The sequence below is a fragment of the Gorilla gorilla genome, chromosome 1, assembly GCF_029281585.2.
Source record: "Gorilla gorilla gorilla isolate KB3781 chromosome 1, NHGRI_mGorGor1-v2.1_pri, whole genome shotgun sequence".
Lineage (NCBI taxonomy): Eukaryota > Metazoa > Chordata > Mammalia > Primates > Hominidae > Gorilla > Gorilla gorilla.
The window spans coordinates 229,572,675-229,595,412 of record NC_073224.2 but is presented as its reverse complement, the minus strand read 5'-3'; the positions used below and the strand labels follow the sequence as shown (position 1 = coordinate 229,595,412).

Sequence of the window (22,738 nt, the reverse complement as noted above, 5' to 3'; positions counted from 1 at the left end):
CCTGTAATCCCAGCACTTTGGGAGGCCGAGGCGGGCGGATCACGAGGTCAGGAGATCGAGACCATCCTGGCTAACACGGTGAAACCCCATCTCTATTAAAAACACAAAAAAATTAGCCAGGCGTGGTGGCGGGCGCCCGTGGTCCCAGCTACTCAGGAGGCTGAAGCAGGAGAATAGAGTGAACCCGGGAGGCGGAGCGTGCAGTGAGCCAAGATAGCACCACTGCAGTCCAGCCTGGGCGAAAGAGCGAGACTCCATCTCAAAAAAAAAAAAAGAAAAAAAAAAGAAATGTGAAACAAAGGCCGGGCGTGGTGGCACTTTCGGAGGCCGAGGTGGGCGGATCACCTGAGGTCAGGAGTTTGAGACCAGCCTGGCCAACAGGGGTTAAAAATACAAAAATTAGCCAGGCATGGTGGTGCACGCCTGTAGACCCAGCTACTCAGGAGGCTGAGGCAGGAGAATTGCTTGAACCGGGGAGGTGGAGGTTGCAGTGAGCTGAGATTGTGCCACTGCACTCCACCTTAGGCAACAGAGGGAGTCTGAAAAAAAGGAAGAGAAAAGAGAGAGAAAGAGAGAAAGAGAGAGAGGTAGGGAGGAAGGACGGTGGGAAGGGAGGGAAGGGAGGGAAGGGAGGAAAGGAAGGGAAGGAAAGGAAAGAAAGGAAAGAAAAGATAGAAAAGAAAGGTGGCTCATGCCTGTAATCCCAGGACTTTGGGAAGCCGAGGCAGGCGGATCACTTGAGGCCATGAGTTCGAGATCAGCCCGGCCAACATGGCCAAACCCTGTCTCTACTAAAAATACAAAAATTAGCCGGGCATGGTGTCTTTGCACGCCTACAATCCCAGCTATCCCTTGAACCTAGGAGGTGGAAGTGGCAGTGAGCTGCAGATTGCGCCACTGCACTCCAGCCTGGGGAACAAGAGCGAGACTCCGTCTCAAAAAAAAAAAAAAAAAAAAAAAGTGAAACAAAAAGCGTGCCTTAAAATAGATGATGTACTGTATTATTATTATTATTAAAGGGCTGGAGCCAGAACAAGTTAGCATTTTGTGCCTCGAGATTCAAATCCCAGGTCTACCATTTATTCCTTGGGTGACTTTTTTTGGGGGGGAGGGGCTGGAGGACAGGGTCTCACTCTGTCGCCTAGACTGGAGTGAAGTGGCGCGATCTCGGCTCACCGCAACCTCCGCCTACCGCGTTCAAGCAATTCTCCTGCTTCAGGCTCCCGAGTAGATAGGACTACAGGCGCGCGCCACTACCGCCCGGCTAATCCTTGCGTGACTTTAAGCAAGATACTTGATCTCTCTGTGCCTCAGTTTCCTCACCCGCAGAATGAATATCAATAGTTCCTGCTACACAAAACTGTTTGGACTATTAAATATGTGAATACTCAGAAAGTACCTGGCACAAAGTAGCCTTATCATTGCTATTATTTAGAACAAAGTTATTGTTTCCAGGTTTGGAGGTGGACTGGCGGAGGGAGGAGAAGACGCACTAGGCTGCCTTTCAGAAAAGGGGTCCAGGCCTTATCCTGCCTCCCAGGTGGACTTGGCCCGGGATCCCGAGCCCCGCCCCCTCCAGGCCCCGCCCCGCCCCGCCCTCGCTGGCCGAGACTCTGTGCTACTCTCGCGCGCTTTGAAAGTGCGCGAGCTCCGACCGAGACCTGGGCCGGCGGTTGGTCGGCCGAAACCATCTGCTACGTTACGTGGGGGGAGGTCAGCTCCTATACAGCCACACTTTTTTCAATCTTCAGCTTTTCAGGCCTAGGTCCTGGTTTTATTTTAGTTTTCAGAGCTTCTCTGTAGGCTCGAATTTCCAGGAGGCAGCCCGAGTCCCTGGGGAGAGGGTCATCGTGGCTCTCCTCGGCGCCTTCCACCTCTGGACAGGCAACCGGTGGGAGAGGACGCCGGTGGGCGGGGGGAGGAGGCGGCCCTAGCGCCATTTTGTGGGAGCGAAGCGGTGGCTGGGCTGCGCTTGGGTCCGTCGCTGCTTCGGTGTCCCTGTCGGGCTTCCCAGCAGCGGCCTAGCGGGTGAGTCGCCGAGCCTTCTCACTGAGGACGCCGTAGGTGCCTCGGCTTCTGCACTGGGGCGGCCCGAGGCAGACGCAGCGGCTTCGGACCCTGCCTCGGGAAGTCAGCCGTGAGACCGGGCCTAGTCCTGCCCGAGCGGGCTCGCGCGGGAGCGTCGTTAGGTCCTGGCACAGGGAGGCCGGTGGCGCCGAAACGGGGAGCCGGGCCCGCGGTGCCGCGTAGCCTGAGGCGGAGGTTGGCCCCGGACCCGGACAGTGCCGGAGCCTTCGGTACTTTGTACTTCGAGGGACGCTGCCAGCTTGGGCCTGGTGCTCCTGCGCCCCACCCCGGGCCGCGCCGAGAAACTCCTCCCTCGGCTGGCACGCGCGGGCTTCTGGGAGGCGACGGCCGGCACCGCCAGGACCTGTCGCCGCAGGCCTTGCGGCTCGGGCTCGCAGAGCCCCCGGAAGCCCCAAAATGAGGAACAGAGGGAAACTTTTCTCCTGTTCTTTACACCTGGTTCACTGCCCGTATTCAGTCTTCAGGTTCAGCTGATGGATCGCTTGCTTAGGAAAATGGACTTGGACCTATCACGCCCATGCCTCAGCCAGTTAGGCTCCTCCCCTACCTTCAGGATTACTTAACGACTAACCCGATTGTCATAAAATAGCTACTGTTTATTGTTCCCTTGCATACCCTAGCTTGTAACCAGCAAGCCACGTTGGACTCACAGTTACAGTTTCAGTACCTGACGCATCATAAGCCTTCAGGGAAAGTTTTTTGAATGAATAAACTGGAGAGGCATCACATTTTGATAGGAAATCACTACCCTTACCTTCACCTCATCATTTTTCAGGGATAACCAATGCATATACGAATCCAGACAAGCATTTTTCTGGAAGTCAGAACACTGACATGGTTTGGGTATTATCATTATAAGGAAACAGTTATTATGACATGAATGTTGTTCATATCTCTTTTCCCTTTAGGAAAAGTAAAAGATGTCTGAATATATTCGGGTAACCGAAGATGAGAACGATGAGCCCATTGAAATACCATCGGAAGACGATGGGACGGTGCTGCTCTCCACGGTTACAGCCCAGTTTCCAGGGGCGTGTGGGCTTCGCTACAGGAATCCAGTGTCTCAGTGTATGAGAGGTGTCCGGCTGGTAGAAGGAATTCTGCATGCCCCCGATGCTGGCTGGGGAAATCTGGTGTATGTTGTCAACTATCCAAAAGGTTTGTTACCATTTGGTTTTTGTAATCATGCTGAAGTGTGTTCAGGTGTGTGTCTCATCCATGGATCTTAGCCTCTTTTGGTGGCAGAATGTCTCCTGAAATTTAAGTATTTCCTTGAACTTCAGTGTTAGACAAGTTTGGAAGACCATGAGTCTAAATTTATGGAAACTGGGGATTGTAGATCATTTTAAAAGAGAAAACAATGTATTTAAAAAATATCTGAATAAGCTTTGCCAAGCTGATGATAAATTTAAGGAATCAGTAAGAATGTTTTGTACGTAAATCATTGTTGTAAATAGATTCTTCTGAAGTGCTCCAGTGTTTGGATTTGATCATTGTCCTTTTGGTGTTACATCATTCATTCAGCAAATCTGAGTTCATTTTTTCCCTTAAATGAACAAACAGTTGGAGTAGCCAAATCTTGAATTAGTGCAGTTCCAATTACAATTTCGAGGTTCTGGTCTTATCCTCTCTGCCTCTTATCAATGATGTTCTAAATCTAAGAAAAGGAAGCATGAAGTTTAAGAAGTGTGCCAAGGAAATACCTAATTTCAGCATTTTGAAGTAGTGTGCTGTTAATAGTCGATCTGTCTGTGTGTTCCTTTTATTATAACTTGGTATTGCAACAAAGTCCATCAAATTTGGTCAGTATGCAGAACACCCTTTTACATGTCTAGGAAAACTTTAGGGCTAGGCACGGTGACTCATGCCTGTAATCCCAGCACTTTGGGAGGCTGAGGCAGGTGGATCACCTGAGATCAGGAGTTTGAGACCAGCCTGGCCAACGTGATGAAACCCCATCTCTATCAAAAACACAAAATATCTGGATGTGGTGGTGGGTGCCTGTAATACTAGCTACTCAGGAGGCAGACGCAGGAGAATCGCTTGAACCGGGAGGCAGAGGTTGCAGTGAGCAGAGATTGTGCCATTGCACTCCAGCCTGGGCAACAAGAGCGAAACTCCATCTCAAAACAAAAAAAACGAAAACAAAAATTGGCATGGTGGCGGGGGCCTGTAGTCCCAGCTACTCTGGAGGCTGAGGCAGGAGAATCGCTTGAACCTGGAAGGCGGAGATTACGGTAAACTGAGGTCGCGCTGCTGCACTCCAACCTGTGACAGAGCAAGACTTCTCAAAAAAAAAAAATTGATAATGTAAACTCGGGGTTTTTAGTACGCTGTTTCTTCAGCCAGTGGGTATAGATTAATATTTACTCAAATTTAAAATGTCAGGCTGGGTGCAATGGCTCACACCTGTAATCCCAGCACTTTGGGAGGCTGAGGCAAGCAGATCACCTGAGGTCCGAAGTTCAAGACGACCTAGCCAACATGGTGAAACCCCGTCTCTACTAAAAATACAAAAATTAGCCAGGCGTGGTGGTTCGCGCCTGTAGTCTCAGTTACTTGGGAGGCTGAGGCAGGAGAATTGCTTGAACCGGGAGGTGGAGATTGCAGTAAGCTGAGATCGTGCCACTGCTCTCCAGCCTGGGCAGCAGAGCGAGACACCGTCTCAAAAAAAATTTTTTTTAATGTCATTTAATTTATCTCCCCAGGCTGGACACAGTGGCTCACACCTGTAATCCCAGCTACTCGGGAGGCTGAGGCAGGAGAATCACTTGAACCCGGGAGGCAGAGGTTGCAGTGAGGGGAGATTGCGCCACTGCACTCCAGCCTAGGTGACAGAATGAGACTCTGTCTCAAAAAAAAAAAAAAAAATTATGTCCCCTTCTCTTCTAAATAACCTAAGGTTGAAGTTATTTGGTGGGTTTTTTTGTTGTTGTTTGTTTGTTTTTTGAGACGGAGTCTCACTCTGTCACCCAGGCTGGAGTGCAGTGGCACGATCTTGGCTCACTGCAACCTCCGCCTCCCAGGTTCAAGCAATTCTCTGCCTCACCCTCCTGAGTAGCTGGGATTACAGGTGCCTGCCACCACGCCCGGCTAATTTTTGTATTTTTATTTTTATTTTTTTTTGAGACGAAGTCTCGCCCTTGTCGCCCAGGCTGGAGTGCAGTGGCACGATCTTGGCTCACTGCAACCTCCGCCTCTTGGGTTCAAGCGATTCTCCTGCCTCAGCCTCCCAAGTAGCTGGGATTAGAGGCACCTGCCACCATGCCCGGCTAATTTTTTTGTTTTTAGTATAGACGGTGTTTCACCATCTTGGCCAGACTGGTCTTGAATTCCTGACCTTGTGATCCACCTGCCTCAGACTCCCAAAGTGCTGGGATTACAGGTGTGAGCCACCGCGCCCAGCCAGTTATGTTTTTTTAAGTAAGCCAAACTTTTGGTTTCTTTTTCTTTTTTGAAATTAGAGATGGAGGCTCTTGCTCTGTTGCCCAGGCATATTGCAGTGGCTATTCATAGGCACACTGCAGCCTCAAACTCCTGGACTCAAGTCGTCCTTCCTCCTCAGCCTCCCGAGTTGCTGGAACTTACAGGCATACACACCACTGTGCCTGGTTTTCTGTTTTATTACAAAAGTTGTGTATTTGTTGTTGAATGTTTAGGAAAGATAAAAGTTAAATCTTCATCAGGAGATACAAGTTGCTGATATTTAAAGTCAAAGTGAAGTAGAATTATTTTTGTTTTGATAAACCTTTTGAGAGGGAGAGATTGTAATCCGGAAATGCTACAAAAAACAAACTTGGAAATCACTGAATTTGCACCAGAAAAGCACCTCAGACACTAAACTTAAGCCTTTATTCTGTCCGCTAGAGCAAACATCACTTCTTGCCAAGTTTTCAGTGTCTTATTCTTCTTAGAGTCTTCTTTTTGCTTCTCATTTCTAGATGTAGGAGGTAGTGTTTTTAAAGAAGTGCTAAGTGAAGATTTCTAAAAGGTTTCTGCTCGTTTTATGTAGATAACAAAAGAAAAATGGATGAGACAGATGCTTCATCAGCAGTGAAAGTGAAAAGAGCAGTCCAGAAAACATCCGATTTAATAGTGTTGGGTCTCCCGTGGAAAACAACTGAACAGGACCTGAAAGAGTATTTTAGTACCTTTGGAGAAGTTCTTATGGTGCAGGTAAACTTCGATTGCATCAAACAGTTTTTCTTCATCAGTGAATGAGTATCTAGCATTTATTTATTGGTATAAATAGAGATGGGGTATCACTATGTTCCCTAGGTTCTGGTGTCGAACTCCTGGGCTCATACTGTCCTCCTGCCTCGACCCCAATGTGCTGAGCCACCGTGCCCAGCCACAATCTTGTTACCTTTTTTTTTTGGAGACCAAGTCTCGCTTTGCTGCCCAGGCTGGAGTGCAGTGGCGCGATCTTGGCTCACTGCAACCTCCACCTCCCGGGTTTAAGTGATTTCTCCTGTCTCAGCCTCCTGTATCTGGGATTACAGGTGCCCGCCATCATGCCTGGCTAATTTTGTATTTTTAGTAGAGACAGGGTTTCACCCGTTGGCCAGGCTGTTCTTGAACTCCTGACCTCAAGTGATCCACCTGCCTTGGCCTCCCAAAGTGCTGGGATTACAGGTCTGAGCCACCGTGCCTGGCCACATTCTTATTTTAATGGCACTGTCCTTTCTGTTACACAGATGATACTTCCAATATTTGTTATATTTATACATATATGTTGTACCCTATATTATTGCCTTTGATATTGTAAAATCCTATTGTTGCATGAAGGCTTAAGGGAAGTAGGTGACAATAGCTTTTCTTTATATATTACACTAATGGGAGATTTTTCCATTTCATTTAAAATTTGTAAACATTAAATTTAGTTTATCTTTGAATTCATTCTAAGACATTCTGTTAAAATCCTGTTGTGGTGGCTCATGCCTGTAATCCCAGCATTTTGGGAGGCTGAGGTGGGAGGGTTGCTTGAGGCCAGGAGTTCAAGGCCACCTTGGCGAACATATCCAGACTCAGTTTCTCACGGAGTCTTGTTCTGTCACCCAGGCTGGAGTGCAGTGGCGTGATCTCGGCTCACTGCAAGCTCCGCTTCCCGGGTTCATGCCATTCTCCTGCCTCAGCCTCCCAAGTAGCTGGGACTACAGGTGCCTGCCACCACGCCTGGCTAATTTTTTGTATTTTTAGTAGAGATGGGGTTTCACCGTGTTAGCCAGGATGGTCTCGATCTCCTGACCTCATGATCTGCCTGCCTCCGCCTCCCAAAGTGCTGGGATTACAGGCGTGAGCCACTGTGCCTGGCCTCTCTTTTTTTCTTTTCTTTTTGGAGACAGGGTCTGGCTCTGTCAGTCAGGCTCTAGAGTGCAGTGGTGCAATCTAGGCTCGCTGCAACCTCCACCTCCTGGGTTCAAGCTATTCTTGTGCCTCAGCCTCCCAAGTAGCTGGGACTACAGGTGCATGCCACTACACCTGGCTAATTTTTGTATTTTTTGTAGAGACAGGGTTTTGCTGTGTTGCCCAGGCTGGTCCTGAACTCCTGTGCTCAAGCGATCTAACCTCAGCATCCCAAAGCACTGGGAATACAGGTGTGAGCCACCGCGCCTGGCCCCATCTCTCTTTTTTTAAAAACTCAAAAACATTTCTGTTGTATAAGTGAGTTTTGCTCTGTTGTTAACACAGTATGGATTCAATATTAACCTCCTTGTTTTTACTGTTAAGACTAACTTGGTTTAAGTTTTAAGCCACTACATCCAGTTGAAACCATTCAAATTGTTTTCTAAGGAACTATGATTTGGGAATGGAGTGTGTGAGTATGTGCACTTTTAGAGTAAACTTAATATCATCCTTTCTAGGTCAAGAAAGATCTTAAGACTGGTCATTCAAAGGGGTTTGGCTTTGTTCGTTTTACGGAATATGAAACACAAGTGAAAGTAATGTCACAGCGACATATGATAGATGGACGATGGTGTGACTGTAAACTTCCTAATTCTAAGGTACTTGCATCTGTGCTTTGGGAATTTTTGCCAACAAACTTCCTTAGAGGATTGTAAGATAAAATGTTAAACACACTTAGAAAAGATAGCGGCAGGGTGTGTTCGTGAAATCCTTTTGTCTTGTTGAAGTCTTTGGCCCTTAATGCATGCTGAATATTTTATGCTTGTTTGAAATATTTAGTTTATTACTTCTCCAAACTAAACCTTTGTTCATTTTTTTGTTCTTCCTTTTTGCTATGGATGGAAAAGAGAAAAGGTTATATGTCAAGTTAATAGTTTCTTACATAGTTATATGTTAAAACATAAAGAGAATCAGAATACACACATTAATTGTTATAAAGACCTAACTTTTTCCAAGCAAACAAATAACATTGGCTTATTTGGAACATCATCATCTTTGCCAAGAGATTGCTTATTTATTGATTTTCTCAAATCCAAACACAGTCATGTATCACATGGCAAAGTTGATCAGTCAGCAGCAGACCACGTGTACAGCAGTGGTCCCATAGGATTATAACACTGTTTTTACTGTACCCTTTCTGTGTTTAGATACACAAATACTTACCATCATGTTACAGTCGCCTACAGTGTTGAGTACAGTAACTTGGGAGTTTGTGGCCTGGGAGCAACAGGCTATACCATCTAGCCTAGATGTGGGGTAGGCTATGCTATCTGGGTTTATATGATGTTTGCACAACGACTTTTTTTTTTTTTTTTTTGAGAGAGAGTCTCACTGTCGTCCGGGCTGGAGTGCAGTGGTGCAATCTCAGCTCACTGCAAGCTCCGCCTCCCGGGTTCACATCATTCTTCTGCCTCAGCCTACCGAGTAGCTGGGACTACAGGTGCCCGCCAACACGCCTGGCTAATTTTTTGTATTTTTAGTAGAGATGGGGTTTCACCGTGTTAGCCAGGATGGTCTTGATCTCCTGACCTCATGATCCGCCCATCTCGGCCTCCCAAAGTGCTGGGATTACAGGTGTGAGCCACCGCGCCTGGCCTTTTTTTTTTTTTTTTTTGAGATGGAGTTTCACTCTTGTTGCTCAGGCTGGAGTGCAATGGTGCAGTCTTGGCTCACTGCAACCTCCTCTTCCCGGGTTCAAGTGATTCTCCTACCTCAGCCTCCCAAGATGCTGGGATTACAGGTGCCTGCCACCACACCCGGCTAATTTTTGTATTAGTAGAGGTGGGGTTTCACCATGTTGACCAGGCTGGTTTGAACTCCTGACCTTAAGTGATCCACCCGCCTCGGCCTCTCAAAGTGCTGGGATTACAGGTGTCAGCCACCACACCTGGCCACGATGATGAAATTGTGTAATGGCTTATGATGTATTTATGTCCATCATTATGTGATGCATGACTGTGTAGTTTTGTAACTTAAAACGTTACTCTTCACTGAAGCCTTACAAGAAAAAGAAATGCTGATGGAAAAAATTAAGGGTATGTCTACTCTTTAATGATTCACTGCTATCCAAGGCAGAATGATTTTGTTATATCCCTTACCTTAATGCTTTTTTCATTGTTCATAACATATTTCTGAGTTTTTTTTCTTCCTTTTGATTTGATCAGCAAAGCCAAGATGAGCCTTTGAGAAGCAGAAAAGTGTTTGTGGGGCGCTGTACAGAGGACATGACTGAGGATGAGCTGCGGGAGTTCTTCTCTCAGTACGGGGATGTGATGGATGTCTTCATCCCCAAGCCATTCAGGGCCTTTGCCTTTGTTACATTTGCAGATGATCAGGTATTTTTCTCCTTAACAATATGTTCCGGCCGGGCGTGGTGGCTCATGCTTACAATCCCAGCACTTTGGGAGGCCGAGGCGGGTGGATCACGAGGTCAGGAAATCAAGACCATCCTGGCCAACGTGGTGAAACCCCGTCTCTATTAAAATACAAAAAAAAAAAAAAATTAGCTCGGTGTGGTGGTGCACGCCTGTGGTCCCAGCTACTCTGGAGCCTGAGGCAGGGGAATCGCTTGAACCCAGGGGGCAGAGGTGGCAGTGAACTGAGATGACACCACTGCACTCCAGCCCAGTGACAGAGTGAGACTCTGTCTCAAAAAAAAAAAAAATGTCCCAGGTAATTAGGTAATTTCTCTTGAACATTGCCCATCCAGCTAATTGCTATTCTTAGCTAAGTTTTCTGACCTTGTAAGACGTAGGGTGTATGGGCCTAGATGTTTGTGATACCTGTATCTGATATCACAAATATAACATTTTTAAGAAATCTAAAAGTAAATATGCCTTTAGATAATTTTCAGTATGTGGCATTTGGGAACGTTATATACTTTTTTTTTTTTTTTTGAGACAAAGTTTTGCTCTTGTTGCCCGGGCTGGAGTGTGATGGCGCGATCTTGGCTTGCTGCAACCTCTACCTCATGGGTTCAAGCGATTGTCTTGGCTCAGCCTCCCAAGTAGCTGGGATTACAGGTGCCTGCCACCACGCCTGGCTAACTTTTTTGTGCTTTTAGTAGAGACAGGGTTTCACCATGTTGGCCAGGCTGGTCTCGAACTCCTGACCTCAGGTGATCTGCCCATCTCAGCCTCCCAAAGTGCTGGGATTACAGGCATGAGCCACCACGCCTGGCCAGTTTTTTGTATCTTTAGTAGATACGGGGTTTCACTGTTTTGATCTGGCTGGTCTTGAACTCCTGACCTCAGGTGATCCACCCCCTTCAGCCTCCCAAAGTGCTGGGATTACAGGCGTGAGCCACTGCTCCTGCTCCCGGCCCTTCTTTTTTAATTATTATTTTGAGACAGGGTCTCACTCTGTTGCCCAGGCTGGTGGAACACAGTGGTGTAATCATAGCTCACTACACCCTAGAACTCCTGGGCTCAGCCTCCAGGGGGAGGATCCTCCAGCTTCAGCCTCCCAAGTAGCTAGGACAGATGCATGCCACTACGCCCAGCTAATGTGGCTTTTTTGTGGTATTTTTTGATAGAGGTGGGGTCTCCCTGTGTTGTCCAGGCTGCCAGGCTAGTCTTGAACTCTTGGCCTCACAGTCCTCCCACCTTGGCCTCCCAAAGCGCTAGGGTTACAGGCATGAGCCACCATGCCCAGCCTATGTCTTTTGAAAATCGACTGAAATATCACTGCTGCTGTTAATAAAACTAAAAGCTGTATTGAGAGTTTAAATGAAATGAGCGTTCATTGCTTATTTTTCCTCTGGCTTTAGATAAATTAATGCTTGTAATCTAAGTTTTGTTGCTACTTTAAATATGTGAATCAGTGGTTTAATCTTCTTTGTTTACATCCCTTATTTCTTATAGATTGCGCAGTCTCTTTGTGGAGAGGACTTGATCATTAAAGGAATCAGCGTTCATATATCCAATGCCGAACCTAAGCACAATAGCAATAGACAGTTAGAAAGAAGTGGAAGATTTGGTGGTAATCCAGGTGGCTTTGGGAATCAGGGTGGATTTGGTAATAGCAGAGGGGGTGGAGCTGGTTTGGGAAACAATCAAGGTAGTAATATGGGTGGTGGGATGAACTTTGGTGCGTTCAGCATTAATCCAGCCATGATGGCTGCCGCCCAGGCAGCACTACAGAGCAGTTGGGGTATGATGGGCATGTTAGCCAGCCAGCAGAACCAGTCAGGCCCATCGGGTAATAACCAAAACCAAGGCAACATGCAGAGGGAGCCAAACCAGGCCTTCGGTTCTGGAAATAACTCTTATAGTGGTTCTAATTCTGGTGCAGCAATTGGTTGGGGATCAGCATCGAATGCAGGGTCGGGCAGTGGTTTTAATGGAGGCTTTGGCTCAAGCATGGATTCTAAGTCTTCTGGCTGGGGAATGTAGACAGTGGGGTTGTGGTTGGTTGGTATAGAATGGTGGGAATTCAAATTTTTCTAAACTCATGGTAAGTATATTGTAAAATACATATGTACTAAGAATTTTCAAAATTGGTTTGTTCAGTGTGGAGTATATTCAGCAGTATTTTTGACATTTTTCTTTAGAAAAAGGAAGAGCTAAAGGAATTTTATAAGTTTTGTTACATGAAAGGTTGAAATATTGAGTGGTTGAAAGTGAACTGCTGTTTGCCTGATTGGTAAACCAACACACTACAATTGATATCAAAAGGTTTCTCCTGTAATATTTTATCCCTGGACTTGTCAAGTGAATTCTTTGCATGTTCAAAACGGAAACCATTGATTAGAACTACATTCTTTACCCCTTGTTTTAATTTGAACCCCACCATATGGATTTTTTTCCTTAAGAAAATCTCCTTTTAGGAGATCATGGTGTCACAGTGTTTGGTTCTTTTGTTTTGTTTTTTTAACACTTGTCTCCCCTCATATACAAAAGTACAATATGAAGCCTTCATTTAATCTCTGCAGTTCATCTCATTTCAAATGTTTATGGAAGAAGCACTTCATTGAAAGTAGTGCTGTAAATATTCTGCCATAGGAATACTGTCTACATGCTTTCTCATTCAAGAATTCGTCATCACGCATCACAGGCCGCGTCTTTGACGGTGGGTGTCCCATTTTTATCCGCTACTCTTTATTTCATGGAGTCGTATCAACGCTATGAACGCAAGGCTGTGATATGGAACCAGAAGGCTGTCTGAACTTTTGAAACCTTGTGTGGGATTGATGGTGGTGCCGAGGCATGAAAGGCTAGTATGAGCGAGAAAAGGAGAGAGCGCGTGCAGAGACTTGGTGGTGCATAATGGATATTTTTTAACTTGGCGAGATGTGTCTCTCAATCCTGTGGCTTTGGTGAGAGAGTGTGCAGAGAGCAATGATAGCAAATAATGTACGAATGTTTTTTGCATTCAAAGGACATCCACATCTGTTGGAAGACTTTTAAGTGAGTTTTTGTTCTTAGATAACCCACATTAGTTGAATGTGTTAAGTGAAATGATACTTGTACTCCCCCTACCCCTTTGTCAACTGCTGTGAATGCTGTATGGTGTGTGTTCTCTTCTGTTACTGATATGTAAGTGTGGCAATGTGAACTGAAGCTGATGGGCTGAGAACATGGACTGAGCTTGTGGTGTGCTTTGCAGGAGGACTTGAAGCAGAGTTCACCAGTGAGCTCAGGTGTCTCAAAGAAGGGTGGAAGTTCTAATGTCTGTTAGCTACCCATAAGAATGCTGTTTGCTGCAGTTCTGTGTCCTGTGCTTGGATGCTTTTTATAAGAGTTGTCATTGTTGGAAATTCTTAAATAAAACTGATTTAAATAATATGTGTCTTTGTTTTGCAGCCCTGAATGCAAAGAATTCATAGCAGTTAATTCCCCTTTTTTGACCCTTTTGAGATGGAACTTTCATAAAGTTTCTTGGCAGTAGTTTATTTTGCTTCAAATAAACTTATTTGAAAAGTTGTCTCAAGTCAAATGGATTCATCACCTGTCATGCATTGACACCTGATACCCAGACTTAATTGGTATTTGTTCTTGCATTGGCCAAAGTGAAATTTTTTTTTTTTCTTTTGAAATCTAGTTTTGAATAAGTCTGGGTGACCGCACCTAAAATGGTAAGCAGTACCCTCCGGCTTTTTCTTAGTGCCTCTGTGCATTTGGGTGATGTTCTATTTACATGGCCTGTATAAATCTCCATTGGGAAGTCATGCCTTCTAAAAAGATTCTTCTTTGGGGGAGTGGGCAAAATGTTGATTATTTTCTAATGCTTTGTAGCAAAGCATATCAATTGAAAAGGGAATATCAGCACCTTCCTAGTTTGGGATTTGAAAAGTGGAATTAATTGCAGTAGGGATAAAGTAGAAGAAACCACAAATTATCTTGTGCCTGAAATCCATTAAGAGGCCTGATAGCTTTAAGAATTAGGGTGGGTTGTCTGTCTGGAAGTGTTAAGTGGAATGGGCTTTGTCCTCCAGGAGGTGGGGGAATGTGGTAACATTGAATACAGTTGAATAAAATCGCTTACAAAACTCACACTCTCACAATGGCATTGTTAAGTATGTAAAAGCAATAACGTTGATTCTCTGTTGTACTTTTTTGTAACTAATTCTGTGAGAGTTGAGCTCATTTTCTAGTTGGAAGAATGTGATATTTGTTGTGTTGGTAGTTACCTAATGCCCTTACCTAATTAGATTATGATAAATAGGTTTGTCATTTTGCAAGTTACATGTTTTAAACATTTATCAATGAAGTCATCCTTTAGACTTGTAATCGCCACGTTGTTTCATTATTCAGTTTCCTCTGTAAAGGGATCTTGAGTTGTTTTAATTTTTTTTTTCTGCATCTAAATCTGCATGATTTCCAAACCCTGTACCATCTGAATTTTGCATTTTAGCACTTGCACTATTACTCAGCAGCAGTAACATGGTAACACTTAAAATGGTACTCGGGGACCTCCAAAGACTAAACTGACAAGCCTTCAAGGAGCCCAGGGGTAAGTTAACTTGTCAACGGCATGGTTTAATCCCTTCTTTACACTTGTGTAAATTTCAGTTACTGGTCATAGAAGGCTTTCAATGTTGAGTGGCCTTTTATTAATATGTTTATGGTACTGCATAGATACGGGTATTTATTTTACCCTAAGAAGATTTTGAAGTTTAAAAGTACTTAAACTATTTGGCAAAGATTTGTTTTTAAAAATCTATTTGGTCAATCTAAATGCATTCATTCTAAAAATTTTTTTGAACCAGATAAATAAAATTTTTTTTTGACACCACAGTTTAGTGTCTGGAGTCTTACTGGAAAAACACGATTTCTTTTTATATGTGATATACAGATGCTGGAAAGTTACCTTTAAAAATTGAGTCTCTAAAGAAAAAAGAAAATAATAAAAATTGAGTCTCAAGAAGTTGTACTTCATATGCACAAGAGAAATGAGGCCAAGACTCACAGTAAGCTTTTACAAGGAATGGTAACTTTTAGTTAGACTGAAAAACTTGAATGTTAGCTATTAAAACCTTTTAGGAAGGAATAGCCAGCTAAAACCAAATGAGATTTTTAAGGTTAAATCAGCACTTAAGTTGTGTCCTTAGTAGGAAAAAGTAGGAAGTTAACTACTCCGTAATCCAAGAGATAATGTGTAACAGTAAGAATGATTTTGTTGTTGTTGAGTACGAGCAAAGTAGCCCCTAAGTGTGTATTAGGGTTCTGTACTTAACTGTTGTGTGATGTGTGCTTTTGTTAGGCATCACTGTGCCCAAGTATTTCATGTTCATTGTAAAGAGGAAAAATACAGATTTATCTATAATGTCACCACTTATTTCTGATGCCACTTTTCATCTTGTGGAAATGCCATGTTTTGATTCAGTCTTCTGAATTTGAACATTATTCAGGTTATTTCCAATTGCTGGGAATATCCTTACTGCTAAAATAAATTCTTAGCATTGGAATTGCTAGGTCAAAGATTATGCATGCTTTTTAAGGGCTTTTGAAATGTATTGCCAGTCTGTGGCCTGCCACCCTCCCTGAACATGCCTGGTCTTGCTTAAAATGTATTGCCAAATAGTCCTTGGGAAGTTTATGTTGTCTTTAACAATGTGAAATAGTACTACTATTCACGTTCCTTTTGTCTGACAATTTGATAAGTGAATAATTGTATCCCACCATTTTGTAGTATTGGTTTTTAACATGGAAATTTTAGTCAATACCTGGGCTGAAGTATCAGTGTTTCCAACCTACCTACCCAAAAAAGGGATTCAAGGTTATTCCTCAATCAGTACTGCCATAATATATAAAGCACTTACAGAGATCAATAAGAACAAGTTTAAAAACAAAGAGCATGGACAGGCAGTTTACAGAAATGCCAACAGCCAGTATGAAAAGAGACTGGCCTTTTAAGGTAATGAAATGTAATTTGAGCAGTGACATTACACTGGGTGGGCAAAGGTGACTATCACTCTCGTGGCTTATGTCCCCTTGAGTCAATGGGTAAGGCTGGAATTAAACTGGCAAGTGGAGAAATGACAGCAGCCTCACCTGGAGTCTGTTTTTTTGGGTGGAGCAACAACTGCCATGTCCACAGTAATGATGAATGCTTCTCGAGCCACGTCGCTGCCAAGGTCTTCACAGGCATTTCTAAAAATGAAGAATCCTTGACTGCAGACACGCAAGTTAAAAATTACTAATTATGTTCTCGATCCAGGGAATATAGTTAATGACTTTTGTGTAGACTCCATACTGACCTGCTTCCCCACAATTCATGGAACCCCAGGACACTATTCCTCCCACAAACCACCTTTGTGTTTCACTATCTGGAAACACCAGTGCCCCTCCGCTGTCACCTCTGCAGCTGTCCTTGCCTCCACTTTCTAAGCCAGCACAAAGCATGTTAGCAGTTACACTTCCCCCTGGATAGGGTGGCTTTTCATATGCAGCAGTACATTTTTGATGGTCAACAATCGGTATGTCGACATACATTAGATTTCTAGCAAGAAAACCCCTTTGGGTTAATCCCCATCCAGATGCAGTTCCAATGTCATCTGTCCTCATAAAGGATTCAGCTTCTTTTCTTGGCAGACAAATAGGCGTGATGTTGCTATTGATTACAACTTTGTTATTCAATTTAATCAGTGCTATGTCATTGTCAAAGCCAGCATCATGAGTATAACCTTCATGTATAAAAACAGCTTCAGCCCAGGCTTGTGTATAATGAGGTGATAGTCTTTTCAGGGCGCCCATTCGAATGTCCAGGGAGGATGCATCATGTTTTTGCTCATAGATGGCGTGAGCAGCTGTTAGGACCCAGTTATCATATAAAAGTGCACCTGCTGCTGTGGTTCCACCTAATATCAGGACTTGCCAAGGAAAATCACCAGGTTTTGCCTTTTGCCCTCCGTATATACGCCCTCCTGTTGTACGGGCTGATAGTCCACAAACTGGGGAAAGAAGCAGATAGGTAGAGAGCCTTTGTAAAAATGTCAGTCGTGTTTTTCTTAAATTATGACCGCCTGGAAGTACATATTTGATGTCAACCAAAAATTATATTACATGAATTGGTGGGTGACCACCTATACAGGCAAGTGAGGCTATTTTAAAACATCACAGTTCAAACACCTGATAAAACCTTTTGGTATTTCTTAGCTCCTCAGAAAATGAGATTAGTGAAAACTGACTTTTAGAAGTTATTTTGTTTGGTAAAATAATTTGGTCTATAAGATTGGGAAAATTGGCCGGGTGCAGTGTCACACCTGTAATCCCAGCACTTTGGGAGGCTGAGATGGGTGGATCACCTGACGTCAGGAGTTCGAGACCAGCCTGGCCAACATGGTGAGACCCTGTCTCTACTACATACACAAACATTAGCCGGGCGTGGTGGTGGGCACCTGTAATCCCAGCTACTCGGGAGGCTGAGGCAGGAGAATTGCTTGAACCTGGGAGGCAGAGGTTGCAGTGAGCCAAGTCACACCACTGCACTCTAGCCTGGTCTATAAGAGCAAAACTCCATCTCAAAAAAAAAAAAAAGAAGATTAGGAAAATTAACAGGGCAAGCAGTCATTGTCTGAGCAGATGGACTGGATGATGTGCATAGGAATTAGAAGGATATAACCTTTTCATTGTTTCTGTTTTCCTACTTGTAAAATGGGTATTTATGTAATCCTAGGAAAGCAGGAACTAAAGTCAGTATCAGGATTTGCAAAATTACTTTTACCTTTGAACATACAAATGTTTTAGAAATTAGAATGTTGCAGTTGTGGCTAGGACCCTGTGGATTCCAAAATTTTATTTTTGGTCGAGTTGATTCTTCCAAACTAAGTTTTATTGTATCTTTATTGCAAATTAAATACGCCCATTAATGTAGCATATATGTTTGCTGTTGCGGTAGTGTACTTGCATTAATACCTACAGACGTTGTGTTAGCCAAATACAGGTTTAAAAAAACTAATTTGAGCCAAATAACACAAGGGTAATTAATATATTACTATCTTTCTGGGTTTTTTTTTTTTTTTTTGAGACAGAGTCTTGCTCTGTCACCCAGGCTGGAGTGCAGTGGTACAATCTCGGCTCACTGCAAGCTCTGCCTCCCGGGTTCATGCCGTTCTCCTGCCTCAGCCTCCTGAGTAGCTGGGACTACAGGCACGCGCCACCACACCTGGCTAATTTTTTGTATTTTTAATAGAGATGGGGTTTCACCATTTTAGCCAGACTGGCCTTGATCTCCTGACCTCGCGATCTGCCCACCTCAGCCTCCCAAAGTGCTGACTTTTTTTTTCTTTTTCTCTTTTTTTTTGAGACAGAGTCTCGCTCTGTCACCCAGGCTGGAGTGCAGTGGCGCAATCTCGGCTCACTGCAAGCTCCGCCTCCCGGGTTCACGCCATTCTCTTGCCTCACCCTCCCGAGTAGCTGGGACTACATGCGCCTGCCACCACACCAGGCTAATTTTTTGTATTTTTTTTTTTAGTAGAGACGGAGTTTCACCGTGTTGGCCAAGATGGTCTCGATCTCCTGACCTCATGATCTTTCCGCCTTGGCCTCCCAAAGTGCTGGGATTACAGGCGTGAGCCACCATGCCTGGCCCTGATTTGTTTTTTTAAAATCATTCTACAGAGGGAGAGGTTGCAGTGAGCCGAGATTGCGCCACTGCACTCCAGCCTGGCGAGAGAGCGAGACTCTGTCTCAAAAAAAAAAAAAAAAAAAAAAAATCATTCTACTCAACTATTATCTTTGGAGCCAATTCTGGTTAAAAAAAAAAAAACTATTAAAAGGCAGATTGCATTGATGTTTGAAAACTAGATGTTGAAAACAATTGCTTGGGGAAATTATTAGCTTTGGGTTTTAATAGCATTTTAACACAGAATAGTAACTCAACAGAAGAACTTGTGTTTATATAAATGTATAAGTTGGTCAAGATAATTTTTAAAATCCTTTTTTTTTTTTTTTTTTTGGATACGGAATTTCACTACTGTTGCCCAGGCTAGAGTATAATGGTGCGATCTGGGCTCACCGCAACCTCCACCACCTGGGTTCAAGCAATTCTCCTGCCTCAGCCTCTCGAGTAGCTGGGATTACAGGCATGCACCACCACACCCGGCTAATTTTGTATTTTTATTAGAGACGGGGTTTCTCCATGCTGGTCAGGCTGGCCTCAGGTGACCCACCTGCCTCGGCCTCCCAAAGTGCTGGGATTACAGGCGTGAGCCACACCCGGCCTAAAAATCATTTAATTTTTTATGCTTGCCTAGTTATAAGGTCAAAGATAATCAAATGACTGATGCAGTCAGCACCTAACAACCTCTGTATATGGGAAGGGGGTAATGAGAACATACTATTTGGAAATAATAACTTAGCCTAAGAGCCAAGTGCTGAAGTTACATTTCTGCCTACCACAGCTAAAGCTCTCCTCACTGTCTCCTACCCAGTCCTACTTTCCATCAATTACCAGTCTCTTGTATAAATGTATCCATTACCAGGCTCACAGACTGGGAGTGATTTTTCTCCTTTGGAGCTCGTCCAGAATCCATCAGCCTCACACACATATTTACCTGCAAATCATTGGAAAAGCAAAAATGTTTAACTGCATGTATAAGATGGTTGTCATTTGCTTGAATACCCCCTTGAAAAATGTTGATTCTTGAGCATCAGTGGGAAATAGAGGTGTCTGAAGAACCATTTTACATGATTTCATAAATAGGAGGTCTCTGCATTACCATGTTTGCTTGCAAAGTGGAAACCTTTTAGATGTGTAACTTGAATATGTATCAAGATCTCAAGTGCTTAATGATGAGGTTTTGACTTGTTAAATTAAACCATTTGGAATACATTGTGTGTTTGTAGTAGTCATTTACTAGATCTGTTTTCAGATTTTTGCAAATTGACATTAAAGTCACTTTAGCTATAATATTTCACTTAGCGGATGGGAGAAGTGGCTTTTAATCTTTTGTCTGGCCTTAGCCAAAAATGTTGGTTAAAGTTTACTTTCAGACCATGGGGGCTCAAGTTCCAAGTATTGCCCACCCCCAACTTTGAAGAATTTGCATACCATCATTCACTTTCATTGTGTAGAAGGTCTCTTCACAGCTGTACTGAATCACAGCTTTGTAGGTGGTCACTCCAGGACCTGTGATGTACTCCACTTGGCCACTGGGTAGATCATCAGGAGGGCCACAGTCAACAACTAAGAAAGAAGCATGGGAGGGAGGAATCCATTGATCATTTCAGTGCTAACTTTCCAAAGGTCTGGAGAAGCACCTTTGGGAGGCTGAGGCGGGCAAATCCCTTGAGCTCAGGAGTTTGAGACCAGCCTGGGCAACATGGCAAGACCCCCTCTCTACGAAAGGTTAAAAAGCCGAGCATGGTGGCACGTGCCTGTTGTCCCAATTACTTGAGAGGCTGAGGTGGGAGGTAACTAAATGGCTGAACTGAGGGGGAGTCGTCCATGTGGAGGAAGAGGTGTGCTGCCTTTCCTAGAGAAAGGGAATTTGAAACCACCCGGAGCTCCTTAGCACCCTCATGTCAAATACAAGAAAGGTCTGCGGCCGGGCGCGATGGCTCATGCCTGTAATCCCAGCGCTCTGGGAGGCCGAGGCGGGCAGATCACAAGGTCAGGAGATGGAGACCATCCTGGCTAAGACGGTGAAACCCCGTCTCTGCTAAAAATAAAAAAAAAATAAAAAAATTAGCCGGGCGTGGTAGCGGGTGCCTGTAGTCCCAGCTACTCGGGAGGCTGAGGCAGGAGAGTGGCATGAACCCGGGAGGCGGAGCTTGCAGTGAGCCAAGATGGCACCACTGCACTCCAGCCTGGGTGACAGAGCAAGACTGTCTCAAAAAAAAAAAAAAGGCTGCAGCGGAACAGCACATGACATGGCACAGGTTCGATGTAAAAGGTTGCAATTTAGAAGGCAGTAAGGGTAGAAAAGGACACGATAGTAAGATTGGAGGAGCTAGGCTCGGTGGTTCAAACCTGTAATCAGCATTTTGGGAGGCCAAAGTGGGAGGGTCACTTGAGACCAGGAGTTCAGGACCAGTCTGGGCAATAGCAAAACCCTCTCTACAAAAGGTAAATTGGCTGGGCTTGGTGGCGTGGTCTCAGCTACTCAGGAGGCTGAAGCAGGAGGATTGCTTGAGCCTGGGAGAATGAGGCCGCAGTGAGCTATGATCACACCACTGCACTACCGCCTGGGTGATAGAGACTTTGTCTCCAAAACAAAAAATTCAGCTTATTTTTCTGATCCTTTTAATAAACTGAAGTTTTTAGAAAGACCTGGAAGTCTTTCTAAAGCTCACTGGGCACGGTGGCTCACACCTGTAATCCCAGCACTCAAAAGAGGCCAGGGCAGCCTGGGCAACATAGTGAGACCCCATCTCTACCAAAAATTTAAAAGGAGCTGGATATGTGGCACGTCCCTGTAGTCCAAGCTACTCAGGAGGCTGAGACAGGAGGATCACTTGAGCCCAGGAGTTTGAGGGTGTGTCACATGAGCTATGGTTGATCATCATCCCAGTTTGGGGTGTGTGTATTACCACATAAAATTGCCCCCCTTTTCTACATACAGTAGTGTATACTTGCTCACATATGTGAATTGTGTGTAATTGGAGGGACACACACCAAAACGGTAACGATTAGGCCGGGCCTGGTGGCTCACACCTGTAACTGCAGCACTTTGGGAGGCCAAGGTGGGCGGATCACTTGAGATTAGGAGTTGGAGACAAGCCTGGGCAACATGGTGAAACCCTGCCTCTACTAAAACTAAAAAAATTACTGGGTGTGGTGGCGGGCGCCTGTAATCCCAGCTACTGGGGAAGCTGAAGCAGGAGAATTGCTTGAACCCAGGAGGCAGAGGTTTCAGTGAGCCGAGATTGTGCCACTGCACTCCAGCCTGGGCGACAGAAAGACCCCGTCAAAAAAAAAAAAAAAAAGTGGCTGGTCACGGTGGCTCACGCCTGTAATCCCAACACTTTGGGAGGCCAAGGCAGGTGGATCACTTGAAGTCAGGAGTTCAAGACCAGCCTGGCCCACATGGTGAAACCTCGTCTCTACTAAAAATAGAAAAATTAGCTGGGCTTGGTGGGAAGTGCTTGTAATCCCAGCTATTTGGGAGGCTGAGGCAGGATACTTGCTTGAACCCGGGAGAAGGAGGTTGCAGTGAGCCGAGATGGCACCACTCCACTCCAGCCTGGGTGACAGAACAAGACTCTCTCTCAAAAAATAAATAAATAAATAAATATTAAAAAGTAATGATTATACTTGCATATGGTGGTATTACAGGTATTAAGATGTTCATAATTTTCTGTATTTTCCATCTTCTACCATGAATATTGTTGCTTTCATACTTAGAAAAATATTGTCGGCTGGGCGCGGTGGCTCATGCCTGTAATCCCAGCACTTTGGGAAGCCAAGGTGGGCGGATCCCCTGAGGGCAGGAGTTCGAGACCAGCCTGACCAACATGGAGAAACCCCGTCTCTACTAAAAATACAAAATTAGCCGGGCGTGGTAGCACATGCCTGTAATCCCAGCTACTAGGGAGGCTGAGGCAGGAGAATCGTTTGAACCTGGGAGGCAGAGGTTGTGGTGAGCCGAGATCACGCCATTGTACTCCAGCCTGGGCAACAAGAACAAAACTCCGTCTCCAAAAAAAAAAGAAAAAGAAAAAAATATTGTCAGGCTGGGCGCTGTGGCTCATGCCTGTACTACTAGCGCTTTGGGAGGCCGAGGCAGGTGGATTGCCTGAGCTCAGGAGTTCAAGACCAGCTTGGGCAGCACGGTGAAACACCATCTCTACTAAAATAC

General features: G+C 44.7%; 2 protein-coding genes across 8 annotated transcripts in view; one reads left to right on the top strand and one right to left on the bottom strand.

The window, feature by feature from the left end:
* Positions 1 to 1,663: 1,663 nt before the first annotated feature.
* On the top strand, positions 1,664 to 19,770 carry TARDBP (TAR DNA binding protein). 7 transcript variants are annotated; one of them, XR_008678888.2, is made up of 10 exons: positions 1,866 to 2,028; positions 2,997 to 3,246; positions 6,101 to 6,264; positions 7,953 to 8,093; positions 9,660 to 9,830; positions 11,358 to 12,564; positions 13,299 to 13,570; positions 14,350 to 14,448; positions 14,791 to 14,905; positions 18,924 to 19,770. XR_008678888.2 is itself a non-coding variant. In XM_031015648.3 (6 exons), exons 2-6 carry the CDS (start codon positions 3,009 to 3,011, stop codon positions 11,886 to 11,888), a joined length of 1,245 nt encoding a protein of 414 aa, XP_030871508.1. In that variant the 5' UTR covers positions 1,664 to 2,028; positions 2,997 to 3,008; the 3' UTR covers positions 11,889 to 13,278. The 7 variants fall into 7 exon arrangements, 1 of the variants encoding a protein (XP_030871508.1); XR_008678884.2 differs by lacking the exon at positions 14,791 to 14,905; XR_008678889.2 differs by lacking the exons at positions 13,299 to 13,570; positions 14,791 to 14,905.
* The window catches only part of MASP2 (MBL associated serine protease 2), a 20,568-nt gene continuing 13,592 nt past the window's right edge, over positions 15,763 to 22,738 (bottom strand). Inside the window, exons 9-11 of the mRNA XM_004024639.5 lie at positions 19,990 to 20,124; positions 19,418 to 19,492; positions 15,763 to 16,888 (exon numbers count right to left, since the gene is read on the bottom strand). Coding sequence (XP_004024688.4) covers positions 16,125 to 16,888; positions 19,418 to 19,492; positions 19,990 to 20,124 — 974 coding nt within the window. The 3' untranslated portion in view covers positions 15,763 to 16,124. The remainder of the gene's footprint in view (positions 16,889 to 19,417; positions 19,493 to 19,989; positions 20,125 to 22,738) is intronic.

What these genes read in the sequence shown, in the direction of transcription:
- TARDBP (XM_031015648.3), top strand. Translation starts at nt 3,009, where the DNA reads ATGTCTGAATATATTCGGGTAACCGAAGATGAGAACGATGAGCCCATT. An exon ending in GAGAAGTTCTTATGGTGCAG is followed by an intron (nt 6,265 to 7,952) that starts GTAAACTTCGAT and finishes CATCCTTTCTAG; the next exon opens with GTCAAGAAAGATCTTAAGAC. An exon ending in TTACATTTGCAGATGATCAG is followed by an intron (nt 9,831 to 11,357) that starts GTATTTTTCTCC and finishes TATTTCTTATAG; the next exon opens with ATTGCGCAGTCTCTTTGTGG.